Source organism: Lycorma delicatula, chromosome 4 (assembly GCF_047948215.1).
Source record: "Lycorma delicatula isolate Av1 chromosome 4, ASM4794821v1, whole genome shotgun sequence".
Taxonomy (NCBI): domain Eukaryota; kingdom Metazoa; phylum Arthropoda; class Insecta; order Hemiptera; family Fulgoridae; genus Lycorma; species Lycorma delicatula.
The window spans coordinates 111,768,923-111,784,923 of NC_134458.1; the positions used below are offsets into that span (position 1 = coordinate 111,768,923).

At 28.0% G+C, this 16,001-nt stretch overlaps 1 protein-coding gene across 1 annotated transcript in view; it reads left to right on the forward strand.

The window, feature by feature from the left end:
- Window positions 1-16,001, forward strand: part of SerT (Serotonin transporter) — a 181,855-nt gene that overhangs the window by 19,839 nt on the left and 146,015 nt on the right. Inside the window, exon 2 of the mRNA XM_075361777.1 lies at window positions 2,419-2,553. Coding sequence (XP_075217892.1) covers window positions 2,419-2,553 — 135 coding nt within the window. The remainder of the gene's footprint in view (window positions 1-2,418; window positions 2,554-16,001) is intronic.

Genomic DNA, 16,001 nt, shown 5'->3' on the forward strand with positions numbered 1-16,001 from the left:
TCACAGGCACAAGTTCAGACACACTACTATAGTATATCTAAATTTTAATGAAGCTGATCAGGTAGTTTTGGATATTTTCGAGCCACAGAATTTTATACATAGATCTACGAGTATGTGTGTGTAAGGAAATCCCAATTTATGCGAATGGTATTCAAAACGCAAAGAAAATTTATTTTCACTACCCACTCTCACCATGCGACCGAAATTAATGCCGTACTTTCTTCGAAAAGTTGATAAAAAACAGGTAAATGATTGCATTACTTTCTCGGCTTCACAAGTGTCAGATCTTCATTTCAGATACACCATTTAGGTTTTTAAATAATAATAATTTTATTATTATTACTATTTAAAATCGATGAAATGAGTTATAAAATAAAAAATGGTAAACGATTTTGTAAATTGATTTTAGGTAACAAATTTAGAAATCGACTAAATTGTAAACGACAGAATGTCTCTAAAGATTATTTTACTAGGTTACATAGGGCACAATATTTACTTCTAATCTAGAATTTAATATTCTGTTTATAATTTCGTAATAAGCAAACATTTTAAGTAAATTTATTGGTTCAATGTATAATTTGATAATGGTATTAGAAGAAAACGAATAAAATGTGAAACTGGTAGTCACCTGAATTACTTAACTGTATACAATTAAGATATCGAACCCAGAAGTACATTAGTCTTAATGGTTCTTAAATGGTTCTTAATGGCTTAATGGTTCTGAAATGTTAAAGAAAATCTAAAAAAAACAGAAATAATAATTATTTTAATTAGAAACATATCTCTTTCTCAGGTTGGGGACAAAATTTAACAAAAGCTAGAACTTTCGTAGTTGACATATGTTTTCAAAGTTTTTAGAATCCGTTTTGGAAATATATAGTAAAAATTACAATTATAATATATTTCCACTTCTAAATCGCATTGACTAAAACTTTCAGCACAGTAAACAACTGAAATAGTACAACCACTGTACCAAATTTCAAGTCCATATGATGCCCCGAAAAATGTTGACAAATGATAAATAAATAGTTCTCTCTCTTTCCTGATTAAATACAAAATTTTATTATATATAAAATTTATTATTTATTTATGTGTTATTTTTAAAACACATGTAAAAAAAAATATTTGAACCAAACTTCAAGTTTTAATGTTCACGGAGTCCGGGAGATATTTATGAAATTACCGACAATTATACATATGTATGTAAATGTATACAACCTTTTGAAGTTTTCCATGGTCTTTTTGTATATTTTATTACAGGGGGTCATGAAACGTTCAAATTTGCATACAAACCTCACAACCAACGTTTTGACCGATAACCAAACCCTTTTACTTGCCCTTACAGCATATTATCCTTATAGTTTTATAGTTTTTCCTTTACGTGTTTCAGAGCATATTTCCAGGCAGTGGGCAAATAGATATTACCGGAAGAAAAAATTAATTATTCTTAAATTTCGACTTCTTTTAAAAGTTGGAGAAAAATTAAGGATAAATGAGTTGTTAGAGTCGAGTTTTAGAAGTCGAAATTTAATTAAAAATTTACTAATTTTTCGATTTCAGTACAATTTTCCGTTTCAGTTTTTAGCCCATCGGGCTGGTCTAATGGTTAACTGCTCATCGCAAAACAGTTTAACAGCTGATTTTCGAAGTCGAAGGTTCTGAGGTTCAAATCCTAGTTGCTTTTGTACGGATTTGAATACTAGACAGTGGATTTACGGAATACTTTGGTGGTTGGGAGTCAATTAACCACTCGTCTCAGGAATGGTCGGCTTGTGTCTACACCTCATTTCCGTGTCATGTATATCGTTTTCATCTCATTGTGCCTGTGGGGGGTTGCTTATTGTTTACTAACTGAATAGATTGCAACGTACACATTAGGAGAATAACGTTTTTTTAAACAGTATTTTATTAATATTTTTGGTGTTTTGTAACTGTTAACTATTCAGTGCACAATTTTTGCTTCTTTTGTAAGTAATTTTTAAGATGAAATTCATGTTTCTAATAATTTATTCTTTCTTTTACATAGATTCCTTTTTATATTTTTTTCTATAATTAGATCCAAGAGATCTGATAAAATGTTTGGCTACGTATTCTACTTGTTTGTTATTTAACAGCAATAAAATTCAACCTCTTGATAACAAATACTAAAAAACCTTACAGTATGTTTATATTGTATATATACAATAAAAGTAAATATTTTTGGTGTTATGAAAATTATTAACCAAAACAAGAATTTTTTTTATTAATAGCAATAATTTGATTGATAGTTTAAAAATACATTTAATGGTTACTAATTTTTGTTAAAATAGTTTAAATAAATAAATATTATGCATTTGAAAGTTGAATCTTAGAATTGGTATTAATGTTATGTGTGTGTTTATATATTTATAATTGTTTGTATAAATCTTTTTTTTTCAGGAGCATTTCTCATACCCTATTGGCTGATGTTAGTATTTGGAGGTTTACCATTGTTTTATATGGAATTAGCTCTCGGACAATTTCATCGATGCGGATGTTTAACGATATGGAAACGAATTTGTCCAGCACTAAAAGGTATTTATTTTATAAACATTCTATTGCATTACATGAAAAAATCTTTGTTTTACTATTTTTTTTTTTTTTTTTTATTATTACTTGCCATTTATTTCAACTTTCACAGATTTGCCACTAGAGTTCAGTGAACATAAAAAAATAGCCATTTTACATTGCTCCATGATTACAAATGAGTTTCGATCATACTGATAACGTTTATTTGCAAGTTGATGCCTTTCATCGTGCGTAGTACGTGCATGATACATCTTAAATGACATTATGTCTTTAATGAAAAAGTTAGTAATTAGAACTAACAAATGGGGAGAAAACTCCAATTATGTGCTCCATACTGAGTTACCAGATTTCTTATTTTTATAGATTTATTTATTCTGGATTGATGTGACAAAAAGGCATGGTATAAAAAAAAAAAAAAATACTGGGGGACTAAATGAAGCGATTCAACTGGTCTTTAAAAAATAAATATCGTTTATCACATTATACCATTTGCCTATTTTCCATGACCAATGCAGTAGTGTGTTAATAGTGACTTCCAACATGAAATGGTAGATTCTGTTCCTTTCTTCCAAAAGGTCCTGGATTATAATCCCGGTCGAGTTAGAACTTGCCATACTTAAAAAACACAACCTTTAAAATTTTGTTTGATAAAATACAAAAAAAGCTAGCAAAGTATTGCATAACTTTCCCGACTTCGCCGGTCAAGTTACACAATATATAGTACAGCTTTTATTACATTATATTATTACATGTAATAACTATTAATATATTATATAATAATTCTGGCAGGCCCAAAAGTAACAGGACCACTTTAAAATATAACAAATTTTTTATTTATTACAAATTAACTTTTATAAACGATAAAAATGATTCTTAGAAATTATTTTATTTAGTTTTATAAATTTTATGTCTTCAAACGGTCACCATTTTGCTCTTTCTAATCTAAAACGTGTTCCGTCACCTGTCTTAATGTTTCTTGGCTTATTCGATTAATCTTTTCACGGATGTTGGCCTTCAATTGCTGAATAGTCCGAGATTTGATAAGGTATATCTGTCTTTTAGATATTCCCATAGGAAAAAGTCTGGAGCCTTTAGATCGGGTTAGCGTGAAGACCAATTCAATTTTGAATTCCAAAAATAATACTTCCACAAATTTATCTGAAGAGCTCCATCCGTGGACGAACTCTTTGGGTAATAGTCCCATCTTGGTGCCATCAGACTTCTGGTGTGTTCTCAACAGTAAGTCACACAAAATGTTTCAACAAGCTTGACGCCTTTCCCATGTGACGTTAAAGGGTTTTAGGCCTCAGCTTCAATACCGGTGTTCTTTGGTGGTTGGGTTTCAATTAACCACACATCTCAGGATTGGTCGAACTGAGAATGTACAAGACTACGCTTCATTTAGACTCATACATATCATCTCATTCATCCTCTGAAGTATTATCTAAACGGTAGTTACCGGAGGCTAAACAGGAAAAAGAAAGAAAGAAAGAAAAGGCCTCAGCTTCAAAGCAGTACGGATCGACAATTTTTTCCGTGCTTTCACCGCACCAAACCGTTAATTTTACAGGTTGCAGGTTGCAGCTCACGTTTGGTGAAGCTGCATTAAACCCGTTTAAATGTAAACGGGTCTCATTGCCCATAATAAGATTGTGAATGAAATAATTTTCTCGTATTGCAAATTCTTGGATCTGGGCAGCGTGCGCTAATCTTGCCTGTTTTCTGGTGGCTTCAGAAGATGCACTACCTGTACCTTTTAGGGGAATAACCGTAGTATCTTCTGAATAATTTGCAGTGAGCTTCGGGATATGCCAATTTGCTGGGACCTCCTTCAGGTTGATGTTGAAGTCTTCATCAATGCTCTGTCTTACACGCTGAATTTTATTAGAAGAACTCCTGGAAAATGGCCTTCCAGCCATTTTCCAGGTGGTGAATCACTCACAGCTTCCACTTTTTGTTCGAACCGGTAGAATAAGTTGAGTATACCTTACTTAAAAAGTCTAAACTCAAAATGACGAATGTAATCCCTTTGATTATCAACACGATTAATTACTGATATTGTAGATGATATTCTGTTACTTTTCTCTCGTTTTCTGTCGTGAATTTTTCCATAAACATTTCCGAAGGATTATATATAACTAATCTAAAACAAAATAAACCGTGTCAAATGGTACAGTGACTTTTGGGCATCCAATATTATTGTATTATTACTAACATTATATAATAATAATATTATTATGGTATAAAATATTAACCTATATATAAAGATATTCTTATACAGATTAAGCGTAAGAAAAGTCTTCTCTAAATCTAATACTCTCTTTAATAAAAGTTAAAATGAGAAAAATAAAATTTTCAAAAACCTTTTCTGCATTTTAAGATCGGGGTCTATAAATTAAAAAATATAGATATTTCTTAATAAATATGTATGAAATATAAATTTTCAAAATTTTTTAAAAGTTTTTAAACCGAAAGGGAACCAAAGCAAAGAAAAAAATATACGTACTTCATTCAATTTTAAGAGGTGGGAGTTGATTTAAATTTTTTTTTTAATTTTTATTATTTACATATAAATTGTAGGTAACAAATTTGCTTTATTAAAGTTCTCTCTAACATACCCCTGAAGAAAGTCGAAATGGGATTTTTGGCGATATCCCATATCTTAACGAATTTTGAAAAAAAATGAATATGATCAATTCTTCATCTATAGAAAGAAACATTTGAGCCAAATTTTAAGAAAGTCGGTTTGTTCAAGCCTGAGGTATAAGGTCAAAAGCAGTGTGAAATACGTACGCACATACATACCTACATGTGTTGTTTTTTTTTGTCTACATGAACTAAGTGGACTCTAAAACATAAAAATTTGTAAAAAGCCCCATACCCCATTTTTGACATGATCATCATACTTTCCTCTTTAATATAGCTATGTTAATCGTGAAAGTATAAAGTACAGCGTCTATTAACGATAGTGATTTAAATTTTTACTCTAATGGTTAAGAAATTTTGTATCATACGATAAGCTTCTAAAATGGAAGTAATTAGAAAAATAAGTATTTGTTTACCAAGTATTAGTTTTAGAGAGTTCTGGTCAGTTGTACCACAATTACTTGTTTTGTTCAAAGTCTGAAAGCTATTTTAGAAAATGATGAAAACTACTCAAAAAAAAGATCATTACTTTTTTCCTGAAGACTTACGGCAGATCTATAAAAACGTACTGAATTTCGATTTTAATTGTTAAATAAAACCTAAATTTATTAAATATAATTAATAATAATGAAATAAAAAATATATAACTATAAAAATGATTGCAACGATTTTTTTTTCTAAAATTGAAAAGAATATGAAATTATTATCCTTTTTAAAAAATAATTGTATAAAAAAAAATTGCCAATATTATAAAAATGAGATATAAGAAAAAAGGAACTACAAAATAGAAGTAATTAATTTTTAATTTATTAAAATACCAAGAAACAAAGAAAAAATATACACGAGATGAAGTAACAAAGAACAAAATAAATAAAATCTTTATTAATTTATTTAAAAAGAAATAATAGGATCTAGTGTACAATTTTATTTTCTTTATTAGATTTATCAAGTAACAGAATTATTATAATTAATTATATTAAAATATATAGGTGTGTGTGTGTGTGTGTGTGTGTGTGTGTGTGTGTGTGTGTGTGTGTGTGTGTGTGTGTGTATGTGTGTGTGTGTGTAGAGACGTAATAACTTTATAAAATATTCTGTAAATAAAATACATCAGCATTAAAAACACAAATTTATCTGAAATTTACTTGAATTTCAATTAATTAAGAAGTTCGTTTGAAGTTCGCCGGTAAGATTCCGCAGAAAACTGGACGGTACGGCAAAATCAACCAACTATGTTTACAGTTTTAAACACGACCTAATCTAAAAGTGAAATGAAAATTAGAAAAAAGATAAAAAAAATAAGCATGAAAACATTATATTTCACTTCAATTAGAATTTTAATAAAGAATGCTTTCAAAAAATACCTCGAATATTATTATACAACAAAATATGTCACTTTTTCCTCAAAAAGGTCTGTTTGTAATTAAAAATTACAATGAAGTTAACCGTACGGTAAGAGTCTCTCAGATTAAATTTCTCTCGCTCAAAAATTTAACAAAATGTTACTGATATGAAAGTTTAAGAGACGACATTTCTATTGTCAAAATCTGTTATTAATTTAGAATTTTGTTTAAAAAAGATACATGTTAAATATATGTAATAGACAATAGATACAAAATAAAACATGTATTAAATCATGTTTAAACGTTCCATATAATAAGTATAAATAGAAAGATTTGTTACAAAACTCTTAGCGGCCCGATTTAATTTATTAAACAATGAATAAACGCAAATAGATGTAAATTTGTGAAGAAATTTACAATTGTCATATTTAATCGAAATTGTGCTAATTACTAACTAACTATCCCTGCTAATTAATTAAATGAATTTATTTAATAAATAAAATCGGCCCGGTAAGTTTTGTAACAAATTTTTCTGTTTTTACTTATTATATATGGAACGTTTAAACATGTTTTAATATCTATTATTGTGTATCTATTGTCTATTACATGTATTTAACATGTATCTTTTTTAAACAAAATTCTAAATTAATAACAGATTTTGATAATAAAAATGTAGTCTCTTAACCTGTTTTGATATCAGTATCATTTTTTAAATTTTTGAACAGAAGAAATGATATCTGCGAGACTTTTAGCGTACGGTTTATAATTTCACTGTCATTTTTTTGGGTATAATTAAATAACACATCCGATTTAACAAGATGTAGTTCTCAAATTATATAAAAGAATTATTAAAAAATACCGGATGGTAAAAATAAGAACAAAACAAAAAACCCCAACGAAAAAATCATATATTACTATAGATTTTTATTAATTCTTACACACACAAAAATTATTTTTATTATTAAAAAAAAAAAGAACCGTATGAACTCTTGCGATAGGGGCTTCACAAAAATTACATAATATAATAAATATAATATATATAGGCTATACTAAATCATTACTGAAATAACTGTTGCCGTATACATCGTCTTAGACCAGTGATTTCCAATTTTTTTCGATTTCTGCTCCCTTATTGAATCAGATTTTCCCAAGGCGCCCTATGTCAAATTCTAACAAATACAATTCGCGAAATAGCCATTATTTTTTTTCCAAGGATTAGGTAAAAGTAAATAAAACATTTTAGATCACAACAAAAATGTAATTCAAATAATTATTGGAATGTATGAAGCTGTTGATTGCCGCGCATTTTCTAAAATCGTGGAATTAGAATTAGCACATTTATTCTGATTAGTTTTATTATTTCTATTGCTCATTGTATAACTTCGTATGACTACTATTTACTTTAGAGATTTTATTGTGTGTATACTTCATCCTTTTTGTAAAAGCGGAATTTTTTATTGTATAGTATGATTAAGAAGAGTTATATATGAGCTTGTTAGTTGAGACAGGTTTCCATAAATTTTAAATATACATATACCTGTGTTCTTGCTTTGTGATAGAGTGACAACATGTTTACGCTTTTGTTTTTTACATATTCAGCGGTAAAGATTTGTTTCCATGAATTTCATTGACTTACATTAGAAATTAACACTGGTAATTGTTTCCTACCTAACGGAGGATTATGTTATATGTGCATATGCAAACAGATTATTTCGAGTTTACGCGCGCGCTTGATATCTCATTAGTGCGAAGATTATTTTTTCACATTCTAGCAGTATTGATCGTGTATAATGACATAATCATATCTAATTTTCACATTTCTCCTTTTAATTAAAAAAATATCGGTAATAATAAACAAACATATATGTATATTTTTATAAAATATATTATTAATACAGTAAGTTTATAAAAATACTATTCATAAACAGGTGATCTACCAAGAAAATCAGATTTTCCTTTAATAGAATTTAGGTAAGTATCTTTATGCTGAAAAACTTTTCCTTCTAATTTGATTCGTTTAAGGCTGAAGTTAAATCTTTTGCATTATTAATTACAAGTTAAAGTGTCAGCTTGCGGTGGTTGAACAATGATAATAATAATTCCCTGACAGCTACAAGAATTACTCGCAAAATTTCAAGTTATAACAAGATATATTTTCATGACAAAATCGCTCCTTTGTCTATATTATTATCTTTGTTTTTATTATTATTGTCTTTGTCTAAGTATAGATATGAGTATAAATAAATACAAATATTATTTCCAAGTTAAATTTTTTAACAGAAAAGCGATTGCTTCGTACACAATTTTAATGTTAATTAATGTACCTGGACAATTTAAAAATGAAATGTCCATTGAACTATAATGATATGAAGAGGTTTTTTAATTAATTATATATTCGTAGTTAGGGGCCACATGTAATTTTTTAATTTTTTTAATAAAAATACGAAAATAAATAAAACTTAAATAATTGCTCACCGTTATGTTCAATCCCAATAAACTTGATTTTATTAGAACCCTGATTTCTTAGCAATATCCTTATTCTCATAATTAATGCTGTGTCAAGAAAGGCATCCGATAAGAAAAATATTCTTGCCTATCAAAAATATTTTTGCACTTAAATTGAGCCTAACTCAAAACGACTCGACCAATCTTCATAGAATTTTCACTTGCACTACTTCAGGCACACTACTACAGTATATCTAAATTTTAATGAAATTTATTTAGTCGTTTTGAAATTTTTGAGCCACAAAACTTTATGCATAGCCTCTATATAAGGAAACCCCAATTTAAGTGAATGGTATTTTCGTACTTCAAAAAAAAAGAAAATAAATTTTCTTCTCCCACTCTCATCATGCGACCGAAAATAATACCACACATTTCTTCGAAAAGACGGTAAAAAATGCTATCTAATTCCAGACGAAAAAATTTAAAACATTGTTGTTTTAATGTTAATAAAATCCTATGATATGCCCTAGTTAAATGTAGTATGGTTCGTCCGTATAACCTGTATTCATCTTATTTTTTTTTTGAGACGCGTTAAGTTATTAAAAAAAAAAAAAAAAAACTGAAAGCACTTCGCTATGAACAATCAATAAGATAAAATTATAACCATTTTTGTTCGCTTTACTAATAAGTAGTATGTTTACATGCATAAAAAAAAAAACAAAAAAAAATAAAAAAATAAAAACCCCACGCAGAATTTCACGGAGGATTAAATATAAAAAGAAGAAAGGTAGCAAGTTATAAAGTTAACACACTTCAGTGTATTTTATTTATTTATAAAGGAATATTTTCATAAATCTACTTATTAACCTTTTTTTACCAACTTTTCGGAAAAAAGCACATACGTGAGCTGAAAGTTTGCCCCTCGCAAACTTCTGGTCATAGTGTACTATTTATGTAAAAAAAAAAAAATATGCATCGTCTGCTCATATTCATTTCTAATGTTTTATAAGTTATTATACACGATATAAATTGTATTTGATTTACAGTAATGGAGAAACTATTACTCTAAATGTATCGCTAAATCGTCGCCAAACTCGTCTTCGCTTACAGATGAATAATCACTATTTTCTCATAAATTAATAACAGATTATTTTCAACATCAATTAAATGTTCTTTCTCCAAGTATTAATCTTCCAGTTTTTTCACATTCTCACCAGTCTTTGTTACATGATAAATGTTTTCTTTATACAACGTAATCGCGGCATTTAACTTGAATGTGACTTTTCTTTGGGCCAAATATCCTTTTACGTTTGCCCATATCATTTCGATGGGGGTTTACATCCGTATGGTATGATGGCCGACGAATGGCCGTATGACTCTGAACTTTCAGAAGTTGATCCAAAATATACATATGAAAACTTGGTTTGTGCAGCTTAATTAGTTTGTAAACTTCCAGAAGTTTACAAGTGCTTATACCAGTAAGCACTTTGGGATGAAACGGTATTTCATTCTCCTATAACCAAGATAATATTTACGATTTCTTAGTTTTTGTGGTAGGTGCCTTATTATAATGCTTAATATAGTACGCAGCATTATCCAGCCACACAACCGATCGCGGGGATAGATTAGAACAGAATATATTTTCCACCTATTTCATAAATTTTCGGAGTTCATCTTGTCGTGATATCCCAACTTGACGAGCTAATTTTCCAGATTGGTTGAATCGTCCCTTAGTTACGCTCAATTTAAGATCGGCTCAGACAACATAACCTCAATTTGAGGTATTACTTTCGGGCGCATAGTGTAATTGAGGGATGAAAATAAATTTTCTTTACGTTTTCAGGTAATAAGAAAATACCATTAACTTAAAATGAGATTTTCTTATATATATATATATATATATTTATAGAAGCCTATGTATACAATTCTTTGGTACGAAAATTTCCAAAACTATGAGATCAATTTCATCGAAATTAATATATCTGAAGTTGTGCATGTAAAAATTTGAGAAGATTGTTTTAGTCGTTCTTGACTTACGCTCAATTTAAGGTAAAAAGGATTTTAGTGGGGCATGTTAAAAGCGTGGTTCATTATGAAGCTGCAAATTGGAACGTTGGAGTTTCTTTATCTCCAGTTTCTATTGTTAGCAATATTAAACCAAATTAAATTAACGAAAAATCGGTCTTCTTGCGCAGAACTGCTCAAGATGTTTTGTATTTTTTTATATTTTTAACTTTGATTGGTAGAAAATAAATATGACAAAGGATTTAGTACGTGGACAACACAAAAAAAAAAAAATATATATATATATATATATATATATATATATATATGTAAAACCTTAAAACACGTAAAAGAAATACTACAAATACCGTTAAATTTTATTTTATCTAGAAAACATTTTCTTTTCATATTCAGTACACACGTAAAACATATAGATAAATCAAATGTTAAGAATATTTATATTTTACAAATATTATTCTAAATTTGAAATGTATGACAGCGACAATTAGTGGTGATTCTGGTGTAAAACCATCATAAAATTAAACATTTTTAATTTCTATTTCTCCAAAATTAAACCGAAAAATAAATTATTACTAAGTAATATATATATATATATATACACACACACACACACACACACACACACACACACACACACACATACAAACTTTAACCACTATTAACTCTAAATTTTGTTATTAATGTAATTCTGAAAGTAATACGAAATAAAAAAAGTTACTTGGGACATTTTACCGTGTTTTATTACTACCACGATTTTTCCGTTTTTGCAACTTCGAATGCTTAAACTCGAAAACGATGACATTTATTGAAAAACGGTTATCGTCGTAGCAATTTTCTTAAAACTTCAATTAAAATCACGTATACATGTTCACTTTCCTATTAAAAAAAAAAAAGATTGATTTAATGTGGCGGATCAAAGATGATAGAAAAAACTTTCAAACACACCATGAAGTAGTAATTTTGCAACAATGTACATCCGCACATGTTTCTACCTCCTAGTATACATCATTTTGAAATATGAAGCCGTTTCTATTATTTAATATTACTTTGTAGAATAATATATGAGTGCGATTGAAAAATCACTGACAGAAATTGAATACAAAAGCACTGAAAGTTTACAAATATAAAATAACGTGATAACGGTAAAGTTATGAAAGGAAAAAATAATACTATCGTTAGAAATAAAATAAATTTGAATCATGAGGGTAAAAGAAATAAAGATCTGTAAATTAATTAATAAAATAAATAACAAAATTTGACAGAATGAAATGTATAAGTTATCATAATAAGGGTACTACATACAAACATATATTATTATATTATATCTTTTAGAATTTAAATAAATGAAAAGCAACTTATAAAACCCTTTCAAGCATTGTTACTTAAATTATTGGATTTTAAATTAAGCCACTACGTTCAGTACTCAGTATATTACAAAGATATTCGTTGGATTCAATGATATTAATACATTTTTTAATATAATTTTAAGAAATATTGTAAAAATCATTCGAGTAGAACTGGCTAAATTTTTCTGATGTTAACAAATACAGTGCTCTATTTGTTAGATTCTAAAGCTCTCAATTTATTTAGCTCAGATCCTTAAGCTATTTTGTTCGTGCACGATTTGGTGTAAGAGGAGATTGGTTTTTTTTTTTTTTTTTTTTTTTTTTTGCTAAAAGTGGCAAAAAAAAGCCCGGCAAAAAATTTTTAAATGTTTCAGAAAATTCATCAAAAAAAGTAGAATGTTCTGCCCCCCCCCCCAAAAAAAAAAACAGACGGCATAGCCCCTGTACGAAATTTCAATAAAACATTTCGTTCACAAATTGCCCAAAGCTTTATCTTGCTTTAATTATTATTATAAGGGCCGTTCAGAAAGTTCTCGATCTGACAAAGAAACACAAGAATTTTCAAAAATTTTATTTTTATTTTTTATCGTAGTTACCTTGCAATTCAATACATTTAAATCAATAATTTTCCATCGTTTAAATACCCTCAGTATAATGAAATCTGTTTAACTATACAAAATAAACAGTTGTCTCAGCTTTGATCTCATAATTTTAAGTAAATCTTCGTTCAGCAAGCTATTTCTTCAGATTTGGTAAGAGAAAGGAATCGCTGTGAACCCAACCCGGAGAATACGGCGCATTCCGAAAAAAACATAAAAACGTAGGTTATAAGGTTTTGGAGAAACAACTCGAGTCATTTAGACGATAAAAATGGTAAAATTGATTTATAATTTTTTTTATAAGGGATTTTTTCAAACAAATAAAATCGGCAAAACAGAAAAGAAAATTTTGTAATTTTGTGTAAATCTGTTTTTTGCATCAACTGGCTCATAAGATAAAAATTGTTCGAAGGTAAGCTTAGTAAGCTTAGTTTTGTATCATATAACAAATATAAACAAGTTCCCTTAGTTAAAAATTAAACAAATTTTTGATTTTTTTTTTACAAATTTTATTTTTCTCCAACCAGTTTTCCAGCTACTTCCGGGTCCTAGGTGTGTGTATAGACAAATGCAATTACCGCTACCGACTTGCCAGGCCGACGTAGCTGCAGTGTAAGTGTAAACGTGTCGGAAAACATGTAGTCTGTAACAGACTCAGGTCGACCAGGCCTGAGAGATATAGTTAAAGGAAACCCAACCACCAAAGAATACCACAGTCTAACATTCAAATACAAATAAAAGAAAATGCCTTTTCAAGGACTCAACGCTTTGAAAATCAGCTGATTTTGTGATGACAAGTTTAACCGCTAGTCTAACCCGGGGAAATTAATTATATATATTGTTTTATTTTTAAAGGCGGTTTATTTACGTCAAGTTTACGTTTTCCAAAAAAAGGTTATTTTATTAAAAAATTTCCCAATTCTTGAAAATGCTGTACCATTCCTAGTTATGACTTTATCCTATGTTAGGTCACTAGTAAGTATTATAAATTTGCAACTCAAGAAATACATGGTATTCATATTAAAAAAAAGGTGTAACAGTTTCAACGTATTTTATTGATAATTTTTATGATAAATACGGTAAATTTTTAAAAATAATAATTCTATGAAAAATATTAGCGCTCGTTAAAATATTTTCTTCATACTCTTCTTAAAGATTTTAATAATAAATATTTAATTATCTTTGGTTGCAGCTCTGATTTTCCTTTTCTTATTTTCTGTATCAAGCAGATTCGATTTTACTTTTTTATTTTTGAGTTTGATTTTTTCCTTTTTATTATATAATTTGTTATAGAAAAAATATAAGAACAAATTTATATGAATTCTTCAAGTTAAAAATTATTTTCATTTTACTTAAATTACTTTTTATTTATTTTATTATTTTTTATAAATAAAAATAAATAATAATATATATAAATAACATATTATGTATATATTCGAATTTAGCGCTACGTGTTTCGCATGAGGATCTTCGTGTGCACTAAATAAATAAGTAATGAACATCATTACTTTCAGTAAAGTAATTTATATGTCGGATGTTTTAAATGAATAAAAATAAAAAAAAACATAATAAAAATTCGGTAAGATAATGAAAAAACAACTAATTAATGTAACTTAATTAATTAATATTGAAAAAAGATCTTAAAGATTCTAATCTTGACTTAGTAACGGAAAACCTTCACACATTGTTAAATATTTTAAATAAAATATAAAACTAAATTTCTTTTTAATATATTTGTTAATCTTCGTGGCGGGGAGCTAGCATCTCAGCCTTTTATTTGGAAAGTCCCGGGTTTGAATCCCCTAGTTAGGCATGGAAATTCCTTAGCAATTTTCTACTCCGTATTCCCACGCACAAGGTTCCAGCTTATGTGGTAAATTAATCATTTAACAAAAAAAAAAGAAAGATATTAGCAACAGATAATATATTAATCCGTTTGTTTAGCCAAATGTTATTAATTTTATAACCTACAGGGACCATTACGTCTACTATAAAAACAAAAACATAAGGAATGATAAATAAACGAAATATATTTAAATATAAATATATATGATAAATGGTAAGCATATTTGTTAGCGATTTGCGTAATAATCGGCCTGCGTTTTATGGTACGTGCTCTTTGTAAACCTTAGAAAAAACTAAGAAACACGTAAATTTTCTTCTCAAGCAAAAATATTTCTCTCTAATGTTAAAATAAATAACATGAAATTTCTTTCAAATGTTTCATTTGTTATATTTCATTATTTCTATTATTAATTCCGTGTTAAATAATAATTTTAAATGAGATAATTTATTGAAATAAAATAATTAAACTAATAAATAATTTATTAAATGAATTATTAAATAATAATTTTAAATGAAATAATTTTAAAAAGTCGCATAACAGAATGATAAGGAAAAAATTACTTCCCCTTAGGCACTTTAAAAAAAAATATCACAAAATGCTTGAATAAAATAATTAACAGATTATATCTGTATAATTCTTCAAATTAAGCGACTGAAATTCATTAAAATATATTTTATAATAAAATTATAAAGTTTTTACACCAATATATATATATTTGTAATTAAATTGTGAAATTTGTAACGTAATGTAAAATAGTACCTTTTCTTCGTTGCTTTTGAATAATTAAAGTAAGTATAAATTGAAAATGTTTTTATTAGTTTATAATAAAATAAAAACGAAGGGATGACAGAATTAACAGTAATAATAAATAATAATTAAAGGGATCTATATAGACTGTTGCATACAACCATCTGCAAAGGGCTAAAATAAAAGGAGAAGACAGGCTGAGTATCTGATTCAGCTGATTGTATTTGTGTACGTGTATATATATATTGGGGAGGTGATACTAAGACCGCCGCTAAGAAACATTCAAGTAAAGCTTGTATATCGGTTAAATTTGATAAGGAGAATAAGGGATGTTATGAATAGATACCAATTACATCCTCATCTTGCTGGCGATACAATTCATTAGAATACTAACTCCTCCTACCAGCCATTCTATTTCATATTTGATGCTCCTTTTCCTTACAATAGTCTTATCAAA